At 33.3% G+C, this 22,968-nt stretch overlaps 1 protein-coding gene across 1 annotated transcript in view; it reads left to right on the top strand.

The window, feature by feature from the left end:
- Nucleotides 1-12,897: 12,897 nt before the first annotated feature.
- Nucleotides 12,898-22,968, top strand: part of LOC129229378 (putative inorganic phosphate cotransporter) — a 31,848-nt gene continuing 21,777 nt past the window's right edge. Inside the window, 2 exon segments of the mRNA XM_054863671.1 lie at nt 12,898-13,173; nt 20,922-21,133. Of these exon segments, the coding sequence (XP_054719646.1) occupies nt 20,942-21,133 (192 nt within the window). The 5' untranslated portion in view covers nt 12,898-13,173; nt 20,922-20,941.

Genomic DNA, 22,968 nt, shown 5'->3' with positions numbered 1-22,968 from the left:
TTTGCGTAAGTCAGGTCATATATATAAAATGCCTTAACTTTTATTCGTCATAACGTATTTTGGTTGGTTTGGACTTTTTCTCCCAATATCTCCCTACTGTTTATTTATTTATTTTCATCTTTCTTTAACATTTGTGAGTTGATTACTAATCTTAATCATCGGGCAGTAATTTCAGATTTTTTTTTTTTTTTGGTAGCATTCTTTTAAATATGACCTGATATTAAAATTTTAAAATGTACTTTTTAATTTTTTTTATCATTTCAGTTTAGAAAGTTTTTAAATATGACTATTTATTGACTTTTTACTTTATTTCTTTAACATAAAATTATATTTTAACGTTTGCACCACATTTCTTCAATGCAATTATCGAGGTAATACATGCTTCATATAAATGAAAACTAAAGCAGTTCGAGAAATTTTTTCGCTGTTTTATCATTTTCAATATACTTGAATTTTTATGCATATTATAAAATCTTAATCATGTATAGTTACTTTTTTCGCTGTTGCTGAAACATCGAAATAGTGATCATATTTTAATTTTTATACCAGCGATTTTATATCTTTTCTCCTATAATTCTGTTAGGTTTACAGAAACATCCATTTCTTTTTGAAACCAACTGTTCACTAACTTTTATTCTAATAATGATTCTTGAAATTTCATCTCATTGAATACATCAATGGATATTTAAAATACACTTTCGCTCTAGTTCTTGTTTTTAGATCGTCTGCATTTTTTCTTTTTTTTCAGTTCTCTTACTGCTTCTAAGTAACGTCTCATTAAATGCACATATCTTCGTTTTTGCCCTTCGACTAATGCTCTTAAAATCTCCTACAGAATTATTAGTTCCTATTTATTTGATAGCCGTCCTTATTACGTGTTATTCACAATATCTTCATTAGTGAAGGATGTACTGCAAGTACTTATTTCAGCAAGGTAAGCGAATTTTATGTTTCAATATTTGCTTAAGAATCGTTTTAGAAACATGTATATTTTTCATTAAGTTATGGGTAAGAATATAATAGGGATATGTTGGGACTTGGTAACTTGTTTCATTTCTACCTTTCCATAAACAGAAATACAGATCTATCTATCATATATATATATATATATATATATATATATATATATATATATATATATATATATATATATATATATATATATATATATATATATATATATATATATATATATATATATATATATATTATTCCTTTATTTTTTGTTGGTCATTTTATATATTAATGGTTTTTAGTAGTTAACTTTATTAATTTGCCGGATTATTTTATGCTTTTGGCACTTTTTACTACATATATTAAATACCGTATTTTGTTTATTAAGTCCTTAAAAATAATAAAATACTATATGGTATCACTAAATACCTACTTTCCATCTAATCAATTTTCTCAAAACATCGCGCAAATTCTACCCACGGGAGCCATTTTGGCATCATTGTACGTAGAAAGGAACACTTAGAACGATATCAAGAACAGCACAAACATTTTGATGCTTATGTTAAAACTGAAAAAGAAAAGAATTTTTTTTTTAATGTTAAAGTGCAAACAATTTTTTTTTCTTCTAATTCAATACACAACTTCGCAGCAGCCATTCAGATTAAAAACCCGCCACGAGGGCCACTATATAACTCGAAGGTCATAAAAAAGATTACATGGAGGGAAAAGACGTTTATTCCAATCCCATCAACCAGCGCTGACAAACAGTACCTGGTGTGGGAGATAGAAAAAGGGGTGGAACTGCAAACGACAATAGCTTTAAGAGAATAATTCTTCATAATTTTGATCATTAATAACAGAAAAATATTTTTTCTTTAATCTTTTGTTATTGTTGCCTATCCCCCTGGTGTAGGAAAGCATGCACCAGGTTCAAATGGTCCCGACTCGTTAGATCTTCGAAAATTAAATCCTGCTCATCGCACAGATGCCTCCGAAAAAAAAAAATTCTTAGTCTTTAGATATGGTATTGTAAAAGGACATTTGTGCAAAACTAATTCAGATTATACTTCAAACTACACGGTATCTCAAGAAACAGAACAACATTATTAATAAATACCTATGTAAGATTCTCAAGCACTCTTATGTTAAAAGTTTATACAAAGAGCTCCCCCCCTCCCCCCCCCCCCAATGTATCTTGCGAAGGGCCTCCAAATATGTAAATCTGCCTCTGCGCATCCAAAAACCTACCAGGAGAAAGCAAAATCTGCTCAATAATTCTTTGGTGTATAAGTGCTGTAAATTACTTACCTCTGACTTTAATGAACGATTTTTTATTATTGAAGCTGACGTTTTTTATGCACCGTTTTCCTCCACCGCGAGTTGATTGGCCAGTAGAAGGAAGCGATAATTGGCTTCCAACCCAGTCATGTTCCATGCATCAATTTTACGCTAGAATATTAGCATGATTACATGAAATGGCAAAAAAGAAAATGTTTCAACAAGTTATTTGACCGGTTTTTGTCTGGCCTGTGAAATTCTCGGTATGTTACAAACTGTCGGGCAGTTGGCTTTCGTGTGCTTTCGATTCGAATCCTCTGTTCTTTGAGGTAAGCGAATAAATCTTTAGATATACTCGCATTTATCTTCAGTTTTAATTAATGTTTCATTCCATAAGTTGGATCCGCTAAAGCTAAGAAAAATAGCATAAATCATAGGATTTTCTAAATGATGCCTTATTTGTTTATAAATCTTAAGTTTTTCATTTTGTAAAAAATGTTTTGTGCCGTTATTAAATTGTTAATAACACTTTATTTTTGAATCAAAGTTAAAAAAAAAAGACTTTTTTTGTTTTGAAGCCCCTTTTTTTTCATTGAAAGCCGCATTTTTTCCCGTTAATTACAACGGTTTTCTTTTGGGAACTTGCCCTATTCTTTTTCAACTGAATTTTGAGAAAGCAAGAACTACAACTTAAGGACAAAGGATTCGTATTTTCCATAAAACCAATTGCTTATTTCAAAGCTGCTGAGTTACCTGAAATATCCTATTTGCTAACAACACACTGAAAGCATTCCGTTCATTCGCCATTCAAACTAAACTAGACGAAATGATTGGAATGGAAATAGAGCAACAATTTGCTGAAAATGAAACTAAAGGTGAGTGTTTGTTTCGATTTTTAAATTAAAAGAAAAAAAATTGGTCAGTTTAGGTCAGTTGAGGTACTTTAAACTACTTCTGACATTTTTTAAAGTATAAAATTTAACTTTTTCATGTCTTCTTAAAAAATAAAATAATTAATTCGAAACAATGTTGAAGTTTTCAATGATTTAGAGCAGAGGCTTCCAAACCTTTTTATTCCATGAACCTCTTACCGACCTAGGCAAAAAAAAATGTTCTTTTTTAAACTTTTGCACCATTGTTTATTAATCCTACAATTTATTATACAACGTTAACAATTTAATTTCAACACCACTTTTTAAGAAGAACTCAAAGAACGAAAAAAAAAGAAAGAAAAACCATTTTTTTTATTTTTTATATATTTCAAAAGGTATTTTGCTAAATGAACACAAAAATCAGCCTACGAATCCGTGCCTTCATTTGATTGTATATTTAATAAAAAATAATTTACAGTCCACCACGCTGAAAAACAAGAAAATTCTTTCGTATGTTTTGTTTGACGTGATCTAAAAATGTATTAAATGCTCATATCCAAAGGACAGTTTTGTAAAATGTACACTTTTGACTACAAGAGGTTACTTTAAATATGCATCTTAAATGGGAAAAATTCCTTACAGTTTCAACAACCATGTAAACACCATTGAGAAGAGGTAAAATGAAGGGAGTGAACACTTTCATTCGTGAGGCAAAGATCCCAAGTCCGGTGATAGATTTTAAAGCATTGTAAGAAATCAAATTTCTTTCGCTAGATTCACGCAAGACGTGTCAACTATTCGTCGTTGTTGAGTCACGTGACTTGGTGTCTGTGCCTCTGCTTTGGCTAAGCAAATCATTGGACTTGATCCATCCATTTACTAATTCCTGTTCTAAGGTATACACATGCAAAAAGAGAGAAAAAAAATCCCGAATGTTTGGTCACTTTTTAGGGAACCCTATCTTTGGGAAGAACTTTTTCCTCTAGCTTTAAAACAACCTTTTGAAACATATTTTTTAGGAGTTCCTTTTATGTCATGTATTCTGTAAATCTTATAATCTTATTTTATATACAAGCAGGATCCGACAAATCTCAAGCGACTAAAAATTTGCCTGAGCGACTAGTTTTTCCTGGACAAGAATCTTTCACAAGTCATGCTACCCATTGAGTCCTCCTTTGAACTCTCACAAATAATGCTGCCTGGGGACTAAAAACTTTTCTTGATTTCTAAGATTTTACAATCTTTGACGGTCTATATACATAAGTATGTATTATGTAAGTGCATAAGGTTAAAATCGTGTTTGGTTCACTATAGTACTTATACATTTAGAATATTTAAATTTTAGTTATAACTTGCTTAAGAGAGATCCATGCTCGTGGACTCCTGGTGATCCACGTGGGCCACTTTGAGAACCACTAGATTAGTGTGAATTTTAGAGGTGCGATCTTGTTGCTACACTTTTGCCTGTTGATAACAAACTACTTGATGACAACGATTTATCACCAGTTAGGCTTTTTGATGACGATTAAATAAAAATCTAGTGAATTTTTGCTACCCTTCATAGAAAAATGAGGGGTGGCCTCATTGGTCAACATGGCCTTATTTGGCACGAAAATTACCCACTAAACGAAACTGTTGTTCAGGTGAGAGTGACAATGGCATAAGTTGGTTTCCACGCCTCTTGCTAGACCATCGACCTGAATTTTCTGCTAGAGGTACTCATTCATAACAGTTCTTCCGACAGGCTTACTGACTTTCTTTCAGTAAACCTACCTTAAATTTATTTTGTTGGTTGTTTTGGGTTTTTTTGGCGGAAGAGACTTGATAGATTTTACTAAACAAAACAATTTCAAAAGAAAAAAAAAATCCCCCCCTCCCCCAAAGAAAAAGAAAAAGAGAAATTGTGTAAAAAGTACTGAACTCAAAACTTCTAGAATTTTGAAAGCTTTGCCGAAATAAACATTAAACGAAATTTTAAATTTTGAATAACATACCAAAAGAACTTACTGAAAAATAATTTTGAGCAACGTAACAAAAACATATATATATATATATATATATATATATATATATATATATATATATATATATATATATATATATATATATATATATATATATATATATATATATATATATATATATATATATATATATATATATATATATATATATATCAGTTGCGTGGGGGAGACCGGGGCAAGATGACGAATGTCTTAGTTTTTCCGTCTTCCACTAGAAAGCAGGATCAACTGAATACTACTGGCTTTCCTATCGGCTGGCCGTTCAGCAATAGTATAAAGACGCTGAAATAGCCATTTTTTGTTAGTTCTGAAGCTCTGATGGTTTACCGCTGCCACATTATAACTTTTATGCATGTGTAAATCAGCTCTGCTACAGATACAGATAAGATATATCGTGTCTCTTTTGTATTTATGAGTAACTTAGTTTATATACTGCCTACTGCCATGAATAAACGTCACTTAAACGCCTTCCTTTATGACAATGAAGGCGAATCTCTTCAAGCAGGCAGTCCGGGGCAAGATGGCGGGCCGAAACACGGGACAAAATGACAAGACTTCTCTTAACGAGTTTTGCTTGTAAATAAGAGTATTGTGACTTTCTAACAGAAAAATGGATCAAATGCTGCAATGCCGTAAGTAATGGCATGAGGAATGTTCCAATTATGAAATTGGCATTTTTATTTGTAACTATTGTTAGCTGCACAACTAAACACTTTAACATTACGTTACAATGCATTACGCCTAATTTGATACTTTGTAAGATGTTAAAACACAGTTATTATTTGTTAAACTATGTAGCATATTCAAAAGATAATATATGCTCAACCTTTGTTAAGTGTTGTCATCTTGCCCTAGTACTAGGGCAGGATGACGATTTGTTAAGGCTGTGAAAAAATAAAAATATCCTTCATTTATTTCATTCGAAAAATTAAATGATAATATATTTAATACTACAAAGGACTATTCTAACAGCTCATGTAAAATTAATTTTATTATCCTTGAAAATAAATTAATAAACAACAAAAATTGTTAGCATGGTCATCTTGCCCCGGTCTCCCCTACTAAGCATGGGTGGCACCCAGAGAGTTAATTTGTGGTGTCACCCCCTCGCCACCGACAAACGCCAAAAAAAAAAAAAAAAAAAAAAAAGACCCAACTATTTTATATAAAGATGAAGTTCATACAGTTTTCAGAAGCAACTACATTTGTGTAAAAACGGAATTTTTGGTGGACTAATGTACAAAAGATAAATAAAAATTATGATCCTTTTTTTTACATAACTTACTCTAGATGCAAATGTGCAGGCCATCGAGAGGTCAAAAAAGTAAGGGGCTGTATGAAATTAGTGGCCCCTTAATTATTTCAAACGTATCTCAAACACTTGGAACGATAATGAGTTTCAGTATTTTTGTTATCAGAGGAAGTCATTACTAGGTCTATGTATTGACAATATGAACCTAATCCTGAGTATAGTATTCACTCCATGATGTGGGGCGGGAAAGCGGAAGGTCTGGGGGTTTCCCCCCTGTAAAAGTTTCAAATTTGTAGTCGTTGTAAGTCATTTAACGTCACTTTAATAGAAGTTGCAAAAAGCTTATGCACATTATAAATAATAATAAGAAGAGTAATAACATATTCTTCCATATATTTATTTGTATAAATACAAATTTTTCTCTTGAAGGTAAAATTTCCGCAGTTCTGATTTTTCTGCAGATGTTTTTACAAAACCTTCAATTACTTCAAATGACTGAAGTAATTAATTTAAGAAAGCTGTGAAAGTTTTAACATAGCGAAGTTTTTTTTTCTTTCTGAGTACAATAAAAGTAATACATATTATTTAAAATCAACTCAGAGTTATTACTCAGAAGTATGCCAGTTTCTGATTATTAGCGAGAATAAAACGTGGCAAGGTTATCAAAAGAGAATTTCTACTTTAAGAAATATCCTTCGATTATTTTTTACTTGTTATCGGTATTTCACGTGACGAGAATCATAAAACGTATTTTATTAAAAAATGTATTGATCAAGAAAAGTGTTTCGTCATTCAAGAAAAGATCTTAAAAATCCCACTATTCTAAAGAGATAAGTCCTCAAGTGCACAAGCGACATGAAGTAATAAATCGTCTGAAGAAGATTCGAAGAAAGTTTGTCGCCCTCGAATATTCTTCTCATTAAAGCTATTCCCTTCCACGTAAATTTTCTTAAAATGCTTCTTTCCTAAAGCATAAAATGCTTTTTTCAAAACCAATAATTATCTAAGTCCGTTCAAACTGCAAAAAAAAAAAAAAAAAAAAAAATGCATTACAGTTTCCCGCATCCAGAGCCACTATTTGAAGTTTATAATAACAAGTAAAATAGTTTGGACACTCAACCCTTTTTCCTCTCATCGAAAAAAAGAGAAAGAATTATAATTCCATGTACAGTTAAGAGGTTTTCTACGATTTAAAAAAAGTTTTTCTGAAGAACAAGTTATGTCATTAGACAATGTAATCATATTCTATTCGCAACTCCAGAGCTCGAATACGCTACCTTGCGGAGATTAATAATACTAAAAAAAAGGTAAGACATTCTATTCCACGTGTTTTCTTTGGGGTAAATTACAGGCTTCAGACAGGTTGTGGTGTCATGTAATTTCAGAAGAATAGAAAAGAAAACTTCCCACAAACACGATAAAAATCACTGTCATTCACTAAGCGACAAAGCAAGTTATAAGTTACGGCATGCGTTTGTTTTACCTTTTTCATCCGCCGTTAGACAGTGACTGCAGCGCCCCCTATAGTTTATTGGAGTCGCGAATTATGTTACTAAATATTTCTTCATGAGTAGAGACAACTAATTTTGATAAATTTTTCCATGGGAGGGAAAAATTTAATTTGTGGGTAAAGGAAAAAAATTGGAATATGCCTTAGATGTCAGGGAAGAATATTCCTTCTTCGGTACAAGCAAAAAAATAATTGTTCCTTGTCAGGGAGAAAAATTCCTTTACGGGCATTGGCAACAAGAGTTTAAGTAAATCCTTAACGCCGAAGAAGAGGATCCTTTCGCGGGTAAAGGCAACAAAGTTAAGTAAATCTTCCAACTCAGGGTAAAAAATCCTTTATAGTCAATGTTAACACATTTAAATAAATCTTTCATGTCAAGGAAGAATATTTTTTCATGGATACAGGCAACAAGTTTAAAGAAATCTTTAGTGCGGAAGAAGAGAATTGTTTCATGGGTAAATGCAGCAAATTTAAACATGCCCTCTATGTCAGGGAAGAATACTCCTTCATGGATATAAAAGCAAAATAATAATAACTAGCTGCGTGCCCGGCGTTGCACGGGCTACTTAAAAAATGAAAAAGATGTCCAATTGATGTTTTTGTATTACTCTGACATCAGTTTCTAAAGCGCTAAGGAGTAAATAAATACGCGTAATGCAAGGTTTGCAAAACACCAGTAGAGCATATTTTTGTCAAAAATCTCTTCAACGTTAATCATAGTTATCAATGATTCAAGTTATGAGTATTTTCAATTAGCACAAAAGATGAATATATATGCATTATCAACTATAATCTGTGCTCATGTTAAATTGAATTACATCTGATAAACTATATCTGACATATTAATGTACAATTACAATCAGCTTTTTACATAAAATGACACACACTATTTGGTTGATTACGTGAAACTAAAGCACCAAGACTAAATAAATACCAATAAGCATTAATCTAATACCAAGTTATCAGATTCCAAATTAGCTTTAGTTAAAATCCATAAAAACAATCTTTTTTGTTCAACTCTGTTTCACTTAAAGAAATCCAAACAATCTTAATTAACATGTTCTCTTAACGATACAAACTGTATTTCAAAAATAGAAACAGGTAGGAAAAAGAGAGTTATTACAATTCGAAAACTCACCCATGTGACGGGAAAAAGTTCAACAAAATGAACATAATTAGTCACACATCCTAAATGTACCAAAATATGAGGCCGGTGAATGATAAACTTACACTACAATCAATAAACATAGCTAAAGAAACAATTTTCATATGCTGAAAAGAGTTAAGAACGCTAAATGTAAAAAAAAAAAAGACAGACGATAAAATAAAGGCTATGTCCGAATAGAGCAAACAATTTTAAACTAATTTAAAATGAAGTTCTAGATGGAAATGTTGTTTTAAGATTTGGACAGCAGCTAAAAAAATCTCTTTTAAAAGAATTATTAGAATTTTACTTGCTCTCCTATATGCAAAATGGCAACAGGAAAGAAATAAAAATTCCTGAATAACGTTATGTTAATAAACATTTTAATTAATATCTCCGCTAATTAAAGTCGCACAACTGCGAGATTGGTCCTATTGTTTTTTCTTTGGAAAATTTCGAATTCGCAACTCCAACGAACTATAGGGGGCACTGCAGTCACTGTCTAATGGCGGACGAAAAAACTAAAACAAACGCACGTGGTAACGAAGAAAATGCTAATAAGCCTAGTAAATTTTGTTCGTATGCATGATTTTTTCGCTTTATTCTTTTTAAATTAATTTTCAAAGTCTTATTGATATTCTGACCCACGTAGAAAGAAATGAGAATTCAAGAAGCATTACTAAACGTCAAACATTGATGCGAACTACGTAGTTCGCAGTTCTAAGCAGCCATTTTCACGATGTTGAATTCGATATTTATCAATTCTGGATAAAACTAAGTAATAATTGTGGCCTGAGAAGAATAACAATTAATGCTAGAAAATTTAATATGACATTACAAATTATTACCAAAAGAAGATGATACTTCTTTGCTTTGCTTGGCTATCGCTTATTGTTCTGCATTTGTAGCTGAGTTATTTCTCTCGAATTCCCGAATAAGTTAATTTAAAATTTTTCTGCTTCGATGTTTCTAATTTCTGAGTTACGATTTAATTATGTCATGTTATGCAAATCATCTACAAAATTCTTACGGATATATAGTGGTAGTTTTCTTTTCAGTTGATTGACCATTATTTCTTTTTACTTATCGAATTCTGTAATCTTACTACCATTTTATTCCACTCATGATAAAAATTAAAAATGGTTTAACTAAAAACGCGAAATCTCGCCAAGGCTACTTTGCTCGCACAATACTAAAACTATAACCCTAAACAAATTTGGCGAAACCTTTCAGCTGAGAATAAAAGGAATAAAGTAAATTCTTTCTCGGTGAAACATTTTTCATTTTGTTCTACGATAATATATTCAAGAAAATATTTTGCATACCGTCCATTTCAACTAAATGCTGCTGTAAAAGATGGTTAGTTAAATTAATTTAAGATTAAAAAAAACTCATATTCTTACAAATTCATACAAAACAATAAAAAATTTTACCTTGTATAACGTTATCCAAGTTTGTTAATCCAGTTTTCGCTTTCACCATTTTCAATCAACTCATATTTTAGAAGGAAATAAGGAAAACTAACATTATTTTGAGAAGCTCGAGAATACTACTAAGGGACGAATTAATTTCTGTAGCTGAAAGCAAACTAAGACTCATCGATTGCGTTAATAAATACTCAGAACAAACTGCCTGTGTTTACGTCAACAGATACACGTGGAACGCAACGTGGCAATGTTTTAGTTTCATCTGCAGTTTTGTAAATCACCGCAAGGTAGCGTATTCGAGCGCTGGAGTTCCGAATTCATCGGTATCTCGTTTGACTCTCGATTCGCAGCGGTTCTCGAGAAGATCGATCTTCAGACAGACAGACAGACGGACGCGAACAGATTTTAATATTATAGTGGATAATAATAAATATTCCATGTCAGGGAGAAAACTTCCTTTATGTGCAATAGCAGTAAATTTAAATATATCTTCCACGTTGGGGAAGAATATTTCTTCCTGGGTATAAAGGCAAAGCATTTAAATAAATATTCTGTGTCAGGGAGGGAAATTCTTTTTTGGGGGAAAGGCAACACGTTTAAGCAAATCTTTGACGCCGGATGCCGAAGAAGAGGATTGTTTCATGGGTAAAGGCAGCAAATTTAAATATGTCCTCCATATCAGGAAAGATTACAGCTTCATGGGTAGAAAGGAAAAAAATTTAAATAAATATTCCATGTCGGGGAGAGAAATTCCTTTACGGGCAAAGGCAACAAGTTTGAATAAATCTTTAATGCCGACGAAAGGGATTGTTTCATGGTAGAATGTTTGAAGGCAACAAATTGAAATAAATTTTCTATGTCTGAAAAAAAAAAGCCTTTATAGCAACAAATTTAAATAAATCTTTCATGTCAAGATAAAATACTTCTTCTTGGGTAATGGCAACAAGTTTAAATCATAGACTAATAATAAGAGTAGACCGAGCTTTCTCATTCTTGCTGATAAAGAAAATTGGTTCATAGATGTATCATGTGACTAGTGGAAGGGCTTGGCGAAGACTGTGGCAGCATGGTTGCTAGATGGCAGCATTATCTATAGTTTGGCACTCGACATGTATTTTAAGACTGTGTTTTCATTAAAAAAACTTCCAGGTGCAGAGTTTGAACTGTTTTTCTTTTAGTTATGCATTATTTTGACATTAGTAATAGTTTTTGATCAGTTTTCGGTAACTTTTATTTCATTTGGAGCTGTCAGCGTTGGCGTGAACGAAATGGCGTAAACGTTTTGCGTTAACGCAAAAATGTACTAATCGGTATCTTAAATTGAAATTGTAGGTAAAAATCTTACCGTTTGCTGATTCTTCTTGGTCGCTTGCATCTTTTATTGCTTAGAGAGTTATTGAAATTGACTAAAGAAAATGCACAATGCTATCTAAACGAAAAACTCACTATATTAACAAAATATTTACAACTTAGAATAACAAATTTACAAATAGGATTTCATAAAAGCTCATTCTTCCGTATTCCATCAATTCTATTTATTTTATTTCTCGCTCGCGTTGATCGTCTGCTTCGATCAACGCCCGCTGTTGCTAGGATATCCACCAGTCACATGGTTTGGTTTATGAGCAGCAAAAGGGTTGCCATAGCTCGGTCTACTCTTATTATTAGTCTATGGTTTAAATATTATAAATCCTCTTTCTCCATGAAAGTAGGGGTTAAGTCTGAAATGCAAATTTTAACAGCCTTAAGTAAAATTTTCTTACAAATATTCAAGAAGAAATGAGAAGATATAAAGCTGAAAACACTCGTTGTCTAAATACATAAATAAAGAGCAAATTTTTTGTTCTATGTGATTTTTTTTATTTTTTTTATTTTTTTGAGGCAAAATTAACATCGTCTGGTATATTGCATGTAGCCCTGGCTTAGGGCGGTAACTTTTCTGCAAAATTGAGTTCAAGGTTTTGAAAATTCGAATTTCACATTAACATTTTTCTCGCGTGACGTAGGAGTCAACCATTTGGGCATGGGTATCAATAAAATTTTCAAAATAAATACTTTTTATTGCGAAAATCATTCAAAGATAAAGAACAATTAAAATATTCTGAATATTTTTTTTAAGGTTCCGGAAAACAAAATGATGTATCAAAACGAAAGCGAACACTGTAACATATTTCGCTTTGCGTATCAGTTTTTATTTGTCAACAATGAAATTCTGAAGCACTTGAATAGTTTAATACCAATGTTCTGTTACCAAATCAGAACTTCTTTGATAAGAAAAAAAAAAAAAAAGACTTTCAAAACGAAGGACTTTCATACGCCTTTTATCAATCTTTTGATTCCGCTACTGAGTTCGGAAATACTCTCCAAACAGATAAAACGATTCTGCCGCAGACGATAATTTTCATGCGTTGCCGGATGTGCGACATAAAGCGATTCGAAAACCTCTGCTATTCTATCGTTTTGATTGCCAGCTGGCATTACAAGAAATGTAAAACGGAGAGGCTATTCGACCCGCATTAACTCGAGTACCGACGAAATGAAATGTACGGGAACTGTCTGACATATTTTATGCAGCCGAGTCCATCCCACCTGTTGAATCAACATTACGTAAACGCATATAAACTTAGCGATGAACCTGGTTCAATCGGAGAGTGCGGGAGACGAGAAAACCCCGATTCTCGGGAAAAAACGATTCGGGATGTTGTTCTACAGGTAGGAATTTTTTTCCACCTTATTTCCATGTCTGTATTTGTTCAGATGCTTTTCGTACGAAAAAAAAGTTAGCCCTCATTAATCCGGATCCTGTTAAACCGGGCTTCGTTTAATCCGGACAGCCATTTAGATGAGCATCCTGTTTAAATAAGAGGCGAGTTAGCGCTATTGGGCCTTCCATCGTTAAGTGCCGGACAAACAGACGCTTAAATTTCATTAACCTTTTGTCATGCCTCTTAATATTTTAATTAAACACGGGTAAACAATTTTTTTAATCTTTACATTTAATTCCAAGATACTCCTGATACAGTTATTTTTAACCGACTTCAAAAAGGAGGTGGTTATCAGTTCATACCGTATATATATATATATATATATATATATATATATATATATATATATTCGTTTTTGTTTTTGTTAGTCCACTCACATCGTCTCACTTAATGAACCGATTTTGAGATTTTGATTATTCTTTTTTTAACGGATAAGGGATGGCTCAACTTAGATCCCATTACTTTTTTTGACCATATTTGTTCTTTAGAAAAGTTATGGGCAAAAAACAGTAAAATTCATGCAATTTCCATATTAAATGATTAAATATAAAACCCATTGTTGCAAAAGTTTGGTGCCATACAACAGTAACAGTAATTGTTTTTGTAACGATAATTTTGAATAAAGGCATCTCTGAAGCAAGCATCTAGTTTCTTCATTGTCGTTGCTCTATGGGGGAAGGGAGGGTTGGTAAACCTAACTTGGAAGCGGGGTAATGCAGTGATTAGGATCAGTGATGATATTACAATTATAATTTTGTAAATATCAGAAAATAACGTTTCAATTGATTATGCCTAATTAACCTCTAAGCAAAATTTCAAGGCACTGTATAATTTCTAAACATTTTCTTGCTAAGTATAAAGTCAAATAGCTACAGACAACAATCCTTTACGGGTGACAACAAAATACCATTTGTTATGCTTACAAGAAAAAGTTTTGGTAAAAATTTAGAACAGTTGAGACAAATATGTTTAAAATATTGCGAAGTTTTACTGCAGTTGATGGTTGGAAAAAGTTGTTCATAGGACAAAAGCATTCAAAATTACGCTCTAAATTAACTTTCACAAAAAGGAAAGTGAGTGATCAGGGAAATGGAAAAAATAAAAACATGGTGCTCAAAAGCCCAAAAGCGCTCGAAAAATGCGATTCATCCCACAATCTAATAATGACATTATTATTTCCGCTACTTTAGTTTAATGATATTGTATTAGTTCGTGCTTTTGAAGCCATATTTTTGCATCAATAAATGATTTTGGTTCTGTATCATGGAAAAAGAAACGTACATTTAAAATATAAGTAGATATTTAATAAGTTAAATTGAAAATTCTTTAATTGAAACTATTATTTTCTGTTAAAACCAAAAATACCGGTATTTTACCTCAGCAAATGCCGGTATTACGAAATTGCAAAATTGCTCGAAATACCGGTATTTGGTATACGGGTATTTCAATCACTAATGACGGCATATTTGAGTAACGATATAAATGTTTTGTTCCTAACTTTGAATGATTTTCTGAAAAAAGTATGAACGAAGCATGGTTACACCGGATTTTACTTTTTGTTTTTGCGAAAGCTTCAAATGTTATGTTTAAAAGTATTATCGACGGTGTTTAAAGAATATTTTTGACTTTTTAGAGCAATTTTAAAATGGGTTCTGTTTTTTTTTTTTTTTTTCAAAATTTTTTTATTAAACAATTTTGTTACTTAAAATTCATTTTATTGACATGCGTCACGTGCGGGACATCCAAAACCAACCTCTTGTAACTTATTTATGAATTAGTTAGTATTTTTACTCTGTATTAATGTTAAAATGTTAAAATAAATTGTAGATTTTGAGAGTAAAGGTTCCAAAGTAAAAGAAACATATCTCATTCGTTGAGAAATAATACTTCAAACCATTGAAAAAAATTATGTACTGAAAAAAATTATGTTCATGTAGATTTAAAAACTTATGCAGTTTCAGAATTTCTTACAGCTTGTTTGGGAAATGTATGATTGTGAATTTTAATAGCTATAAAAATCAATGTAAACTTTGAAAGGAAAACTATGGGGAGCACGTAACAGACAATTAAGGATTTATAATTTAACTAACAAATTTATCGCTCTGTAAACAGTATGAACTGAGGTGTAAGTTTTTTCATTGCTAACCTTTAACACTTATAGCTACATATTGTACATGCATTTTCCTATTAAAGCTTACAAATGTTTTAATAGCCATTAAAAACTCACAATCACAAATTTTACAGACAATCTGTAAGAGATTCTGAAACTGCATAAGGTTTTAAATCTACATAAAGCTTAGAGAAATTAGTTTATACTTTTTAGCTCAGTTTAAAAACATGGACTTTAAAACTTTTTAATTTCATTAATTGTTTTCTGCTTTTTAGTATTGTGAGTCTGAAATGTTCCATTCTATTTTACATACTTAGATCAGATAATGAGTGAGACGGTTAAACTGACAATGACGGAGTTCCGTAAATATATTCAGTCGATAAAATAAGCTTAAATAACAAACTGCACCATAAATAACATTTTAACCCTAAAAAAACATTTAATCTTATTTAAATTTCAATGTACAACATAAGTTCAATGCTAGCAGAATATTTTTTATGCGGAAAATAGAGGACCCGAGAGACGTTGTTGTGTTCAAACTTTGAAAATTGAAAAGTTAAAAAATTTCAATAAACTATCAAGTGTTTGAACCGTTTTGTTGAAAAAAATAAGTAAAAAGAAAATGTTTTGAGCTGAGTGCTGTCAGAATGCGTATATTTATTACAACTTGATTTATCTAATGCCCACTGAGCAGTTGTTTTATAAACTATTTTTTTCTCCTGTACTTGATGGTTTGTTCTTTCAGCCATACTGAAAGGATAAAAAGTGTCCTCAGATATTATGTGAAAAAACTAACTACCCATCTAGAACAAACGGGAAATCCCACTGCAACATCCCCCATATGAAAAAGAATAAAACAATCGAAAGGATATCGTTTAAAAAAATGATAAAGGTAAAAACAGTTCTCTAAATAAGCGAAAATCACTCATCCCTTCCCCTCCCCCCCCCCCTCCCGATGTAAAATAAACACATTATTCAACTAAAATGACTAAAAACTCTTTAAAAACAAAAAAACAATTATTTGCAATTTGAAATATTTCGCCAAATAAATAAAAATTACAATAAAATACATTAACAGTTGTTGTTGTTGTTGTTTTTAATCTCCCTTTGGTCTGACGGAGTCAGACCAAATCGATGAAGCCGTTGACCCTTATGAAATCTGACACTAGCAGTGGACTGTCGAATACGTCGTTCGAGTTCAATCCCAGGCAGCTCAAGATATGCTGTGGTGATGCCTGGTCTTGTTAGCATTTAGGGCAGATGGGGAACCTTTTGGCGCTTCCAGAGAAAGTGAGACTTTTCAGATGTCCACTGGCGAGGCGAGACAGAAGGGTGTTAGTCTGCCTCTCACAGGGAAGGGCAAGAGATTGTCCTGGCCTTTTGCCTTTGTACCAATTGTGAGATGGAGGTATTAACCATTTTTCTTTATTATTGGCTTTTTGCTTGGAGAACAGTTCTAGATAGGTGAGCTCCGAGATGAAAGGTGTTGGATGGGCAAGACTTTCTTTGGCAGCTCACTTTTCGAACGAGGCCCTTTGCCTAAACCTCGAGCGCGTGCCGGATTAATCTGCGAGACGCACGATGCATCATCAGGATCACCTGTCAACATGTTCATGGGAGAAAAATGCAGCCACCGTTGTCCAAAGACTGGAGCACCCGAGGTTGGAGGTCTGTCTTGGCTCCATGCCTGTTAGTGTTAGCTGGGAAAGATGGTAGAATTACGGTAACCGGGTCGCGTTGGCGGCTTTTTTCAAAAACAACCAAAGTTGGCACCTACTACTCAACGTAAACAAAGTCCTTCAATGTAAACAAAGGAAATCCACCAATAAGAATAGACCCCTAGAAAATGGGCGGAGCTATGGCTGACGCAAACTATCACCTTGGTAACGAAGAGTCTGTTAACTCTCTTTCTCTGATCGTAACCTCAAAGAAAAAAATTCTTTTTCCTCTTTTAAATGATGATAATGTAGCAAAATATAAAAAAGAAACATATTATTAAACCTAATTTAAGAAACCATAGAGTATACTTGAAAGAAAAAAAAAAAGAGTGGGGGAGTGGATATTTGGAACAGATAATTGTTAGTTTTCAAAATCATTTAATGCAAAAAAAAAAAAAAAGTAACTTAAGCTGTTTTTGGCTAGCGTGCACATTTTATTCGAGCAGAATACATAACTAGCAATGAGCGAAATGAGCAAAAAGCAAACGAAACATTAATGTAACACTAACAGTGTATTAAAATTTTTTAAAAAATGCTAAATAAATTAAAAATACTACAAAATGACGTTAATCCTCTGTTAAAATGTAAAATAACATTCTAATTAAATGATTCAACAACTCCATTAAAGTTTAAATTCATCTACCAAAACAAATTGAAACAAATTCTAAGGAACAAAAGAATGAAAAATAAATTCTAACAAAATTTTACAACATTAAAAGTTGGATCGAAAACGACATTAAAGCATAAAATAAATCGTCAAGTGAACAGAAAACGTCATTAAGCACAGTTAAAGTGTAACAGTAAAACGAAAAAAATCTATAAACAGAAATTAAACTAAACGAAAAGTTCCAGTCACAGAACGTTATCATAACTGCAAATTTTAATTTTACCTTACTAAATAATTACAATAATTAATAAATTTTAAATTAAAGATGGAACAATGAAACATGAAGGAAAGTACTTACGGCAAGCAAAATCTAAAACAAAAGTATCCAAAAGATATGAATGACTAATTTTTAAATCAACAACTTAAAATAGTTAAGAGTGAAAAACATTCCACGATGTAAAATTTCATGAAATGTTTCGACGATCTAAAAATTGAAAAGATAGTTTACGTTGCCAATTTCAGAAAAAAATCAACTTTCAGAAATTTAAAAATATAATTCTATAGAATTTAAAAAAAAAGGTTTATGAGACAAATCAATTACAGTTTTGTGTATCGCCGATTGGCCAAACGAATAGCGAATCAACTTTGTTGTAGGGTTGCTATATTGCTCTGTCGCCAATTAAGGTAGCGGGTTGCCAGAATCAAACATTTATCGCCGCGACCCGGTTACCGTAATTCTACCGGAAATATGGTGAGATGGAGTGCCTTCACGCCTTGGGTGACCCTACCAGGAGTATATACTCCCGACGTACTTCACCCACTTCTCCCAGTGACACCCCCTTGCCACGATGAGGCCACTAACAGGACTTAAGGGGGTAGACATTAACAGTAGCTTTAAAAAGTAAACAAATAATCACGCAACTCTATCGTTTATAGCCTAAGTCGCCAAGCCACTACGTTACTGTAATCCAACCAATCAGTGAGAGAAGCCAACTCCGACCGATTAGCGGTCCGATCTTTTGAAGGAAAAACATTTAAACTTCATATATTGTCTAATTTGTTCTTTCCACCAAAGATAAAGATCTTCCAATGCACTGATCTTTTATGTACAGACGAACTTTGTTGTAATTTGTCTGGACGAGAATAAAATTTGTTTCGTCTTTAAATTCCATCATCTTTTCCTTTAATAATGTACTGATTAGTTAGATAATCCTTAAAGTATTCTTGACATTGGTGCCAAAACTCAGATGGATTTTAGCCGAGAAACAAAAGTTGCTAGGTACGGTACTTTCTGATCATTTGATTAGGAAAACCTAAAGCAGCGATCCGGTCACTTTGTTCAACTACGACGACAGAACACACGTTTTGCGTGAACCTTCCTGTACTTTACTTTAAAATATATCTCGGGACTTAAAACCGTTGCTTTCAAGAAATGAAGGCTTCATTCTCTCTTGACGTTTTATCTATTCTCAATTGACCTATCACCGTAGGAAATTTCATTACAAAGAGCAGAGCTGGCTTTCTTATTGTCCTTTGGCAACGGCAACGGGTTAATTTTTATTTCAGTTCTCGCTCAACAATAGGTTAAAATAAATTTTAATCATTTCAGAGATATAACCATCCAATGTTTAGTTTAATTGATTAATTAGCAAAAACGTTTCCGATTCGATCCATCGCGCTTCGAAACCATGCTTACCACAACTTAATTGCACAAAAAAAAAAAAAAATTGATCAAAATCGGTTTAGCCGTTTAAAAGCCTTATGGTGACAAATGTCCGCACAGAAGATTTCTATATATTAAGATATGAAAAAAATATCATTTATTTATTGCAAATGAACTGGAAACACATAGATGATTACAAAAATATACTCGAGATGAGCTAAGCAGAAATGAATACATATAGCTATTAAAAGTTGCACTTCAACCTAACATTTTATTTACAACTAGTACCCGCACGGCTTTGCCCGTAGTAGAAAATTAAAAGGTCATTTGGTTCGCCTGTATATTTACAAATAATGGATGATGAATTTCTCGCCAATTTGCTATATTCATTTGCTTGCACATGTTACGGTTCCACGTTATGATAATTCCGTAATTTATTCGTCCACGTTGTGATAATTTGCTCGGTAAAAGTTTCTTAAAACTGGAATATAAAAAGAACAAAATCGAATTTTCGAAAAATCGTTTCGAGGTGCACACCCCCATGCTACAAACTAATTTTGTACCAAATTTCATGAAAATCAGCCAAACGGTCTAGGCGCTATGCGCGTCACAGAGAGCCTGACAGGTATCTAGACAGAGATTCAAACATCCAGACAGACTTTCAGCTTTATTATTAGTAAAGATTTCCAGTATTTACATTGAACGTGTACCAGAATCTTGAAATATCCCATTCATATACAAATTGCTATAATTATGTATATTGCTTTAAACATTTTATGCGCATTTGAATAAAAACATTGACTCAATGATCGTGATTAACAATGTAACAGTCTTCGCAATTCCGTTGGCGCGAAAATATACTGTCGGTCATTGGTTATTAATGGTTTAATTTTTCAACCTACGTTATATAAAGCATTTCTCCTCAAAATAAGCGGGAAACAACACTATAATTTAAATGATATAAGGCTCTGCTGCAGAACGTCAAGTGACAATCTACCACAAACTTGCTCCATGTTGGAGGCTGAAACAGCAACCTTAAACATTCTCTATTTGACGGCTGCTTCTATGATTTTATTCTTTTACTGTATTTTTGCTTTTTTTTATTATTATTATTATTTCTAATGGAGCCGCGTTTGACCCCTCAACCTTTGACCGACCTACTTTCTCGGTATGACACGATATGACATCCAATCCTCCTTATGCCACCATTAAGACCGGGGCTGTCAGTGGCACAGATGATGCCCTGTTTCCACCAGATGGAGTAACATGGGCTCGCTTTGATGTGAAACAACACTAGAGATTTAATTTTGCCGAAGGCATTTAAAGCCAAACGAATACTTAAGGATCTTTTACATGAAACATGATTATACGGCATAGCGTTGACGATTTTCTGCGTCTTGAAAACCCACTGACTGGCCACCACGGGTCAGAACCCGGGACCAGGACGTAGAAGACCAACGCCTTGACACCACACCACCCAGCCGACCTTTCTATTGAATTATTTCCTGTTACCTCTCTTCCTGCTTAGTCTTAAATTTTGTGTATTATGTAGTATTATTTTATTACTTCGCATTATTTCGGTTTAATTCTCTTCTAGGAATTCCCGTGAGGTACTCCATGACATGGTGGAGTTTCCTCGGCATTTTCAACGTGTATGCCATGCGGGTGAACCTGAGCGTTGCTATGGTTGCCATGGTGAGGAAGACATTCCATCCTGATTTTCCACCAGAAGGAGGGCCAGAAGTCGCCTGCCTCAATCTTCTCGAGTCACGACAAAGTACAAACTATTCCAATGTTATGCTATCGTCTGTAAGTAGAAGACACTTAAATCGTACTAGCACTTCCACAGAAGTATTTGAGTTGCTTAGAGCAAAATTTGAAGCAAACGCAATGTAAACGAAAGGGATTTATCTATTTCTTTCCCAGCACACATTGGAAACACGTTTGGAACATTTAATTCAAAAAAGTGCTCTAGTTGCCTGAATGTGCACTAAAATGTGTTCTGAATGGACTCCGTCAAACAGGAAAAAAAAATCACTGAAATAAACTTCAAATATGTCTTGCTGAGGAGATCCGTTTAATTTAAAATCAGGAGCACATTTGAGAACAGACTGGGGGTTTGTTTGAGAACAAACGAAGAACGCATTTGAGAACAGTTTAGGAGAACAGTTTGGACACACTTGTGAAATCATCGATTCCCTTCGTACAAATATAATTCCAGCAACTTTATTGCTTACTAGTCAATAGAATTTCTTAATATCATGGTACTGCAAATTTTACTGCAATAAATCACTGCCAGCTGGCCAGCTGGAATTGCATTTAAAAGGACGGCCTTTCCTTGTCGATTAGAGTGATGGCCATGACTAGGCTTGCCAGATTTCTGAAATGTTCAACCGGGACACCGGAGTACTACCCCGCCAGCGTAGCGAGTAGTCAAAAGAGTACACGCACCTGGTTGTTTTTACAGTATCTTAGAGGGTAGTTCATTCTCAATGCGATGAATAAATGGTTACTAATAATGAGCCTAAACCAGGGGTACTAAATAATACCTGACACAAGCAGATACATTTAAAAAAATTATTTTTTATAATATTTATAAGTTACTTTAGTAATTATTTTTAAGTTACTTTAGTAAGAGGGAAACTTTTGAATGTGGAATAAACTTTAATAATATTTACATGTTCTTTGTATTGGCCAGGACTTTTTAGACAGTCTTTTTTTGTTTTTAATCTAGCTATAAAAATCTTTACAAGCAAATCCAATGCTAATTTTGTAGATTAATGTTACGAATCAGAATGATTAATGTTACGTTAATCCTCAGAGCCGGATTAATGTAAGTCACATAATCACTACTTTTCAGGAGGTAGGGAAAACATTTGTCTGACGAATGCAAAGGATAAGAAGCGCGTTCGTTCAACACTGGCAAATAATTACAGAGGAATTTTTTTTTTTCTTTGAGCAATCACGATTGCTTATTGTTCTCATTTGACAGTCCTTGACGTTGTGGTTCCTTTCTCAGCTTGGACCAGCAGCACCACCGCCCACCGGCGGCGGCACAGCTGCACTGGTCCTGAGCACTGTCCCCCGGAATCCACTTCTGCTGGGTGGTGGCGTCCATGTCCTACACACGCATACTCATACACATTCGCCTACACGCGCGCGCCTTTACACACATACACAGGCCTACGTGCACACACTTAAGCCTGCCCACACACAACTATACACACATAACCACCCAGGAGGAGCGACATGCTTGGGGGGGGGAGCCATTTCTAGAAACAACAACTCTAATGAGTAATGTCTTGTCGCAATTCGTGATTGCGAAAAACATAATTTGAATTCAAAGTTTCAGAATTCAAATTAGAGTTGATTGGAGGAAGAGGGGGAGGAAGAGAGAGGGGTTTTTTTTTTTTTTTTTTTTTTAGAATTACGTTTGCCTGAGTCGATGTGGACTAGGATTTCACATACAACGCAGTAATTAACAGAAAGCCACAATTTTTTGAACTTACGTCAGTCTGATTCTAAGGTACAGAAATGGCAGTTATTATTTTTAATAATCCTTCACAGTAAATCATTTTTACACTTTTTTGGTCATCTGTAATCAGATTTATCTTTTTTTGGGGAGGTGAAATAAATCGGCCGGG

This window comes from Uloborus diversus, chromosome 9 (genome assembly GCF_026930045.1).
Source record: "Uloborus diversus isolate 005 chromosome 9, Udiv.v.3.1, whole genome shotgun sequence".
Classification (NCBI taxonomy): domain Eukaryota; kingdom Metazoa; phylum Arthropoda; class Arachnida; order Araneae; family Uloboridae; genus Uloborus; species Uloborus diversus.
This window is presented reverse-complemented; position numbering and strand designations above follow the sequence as displayed.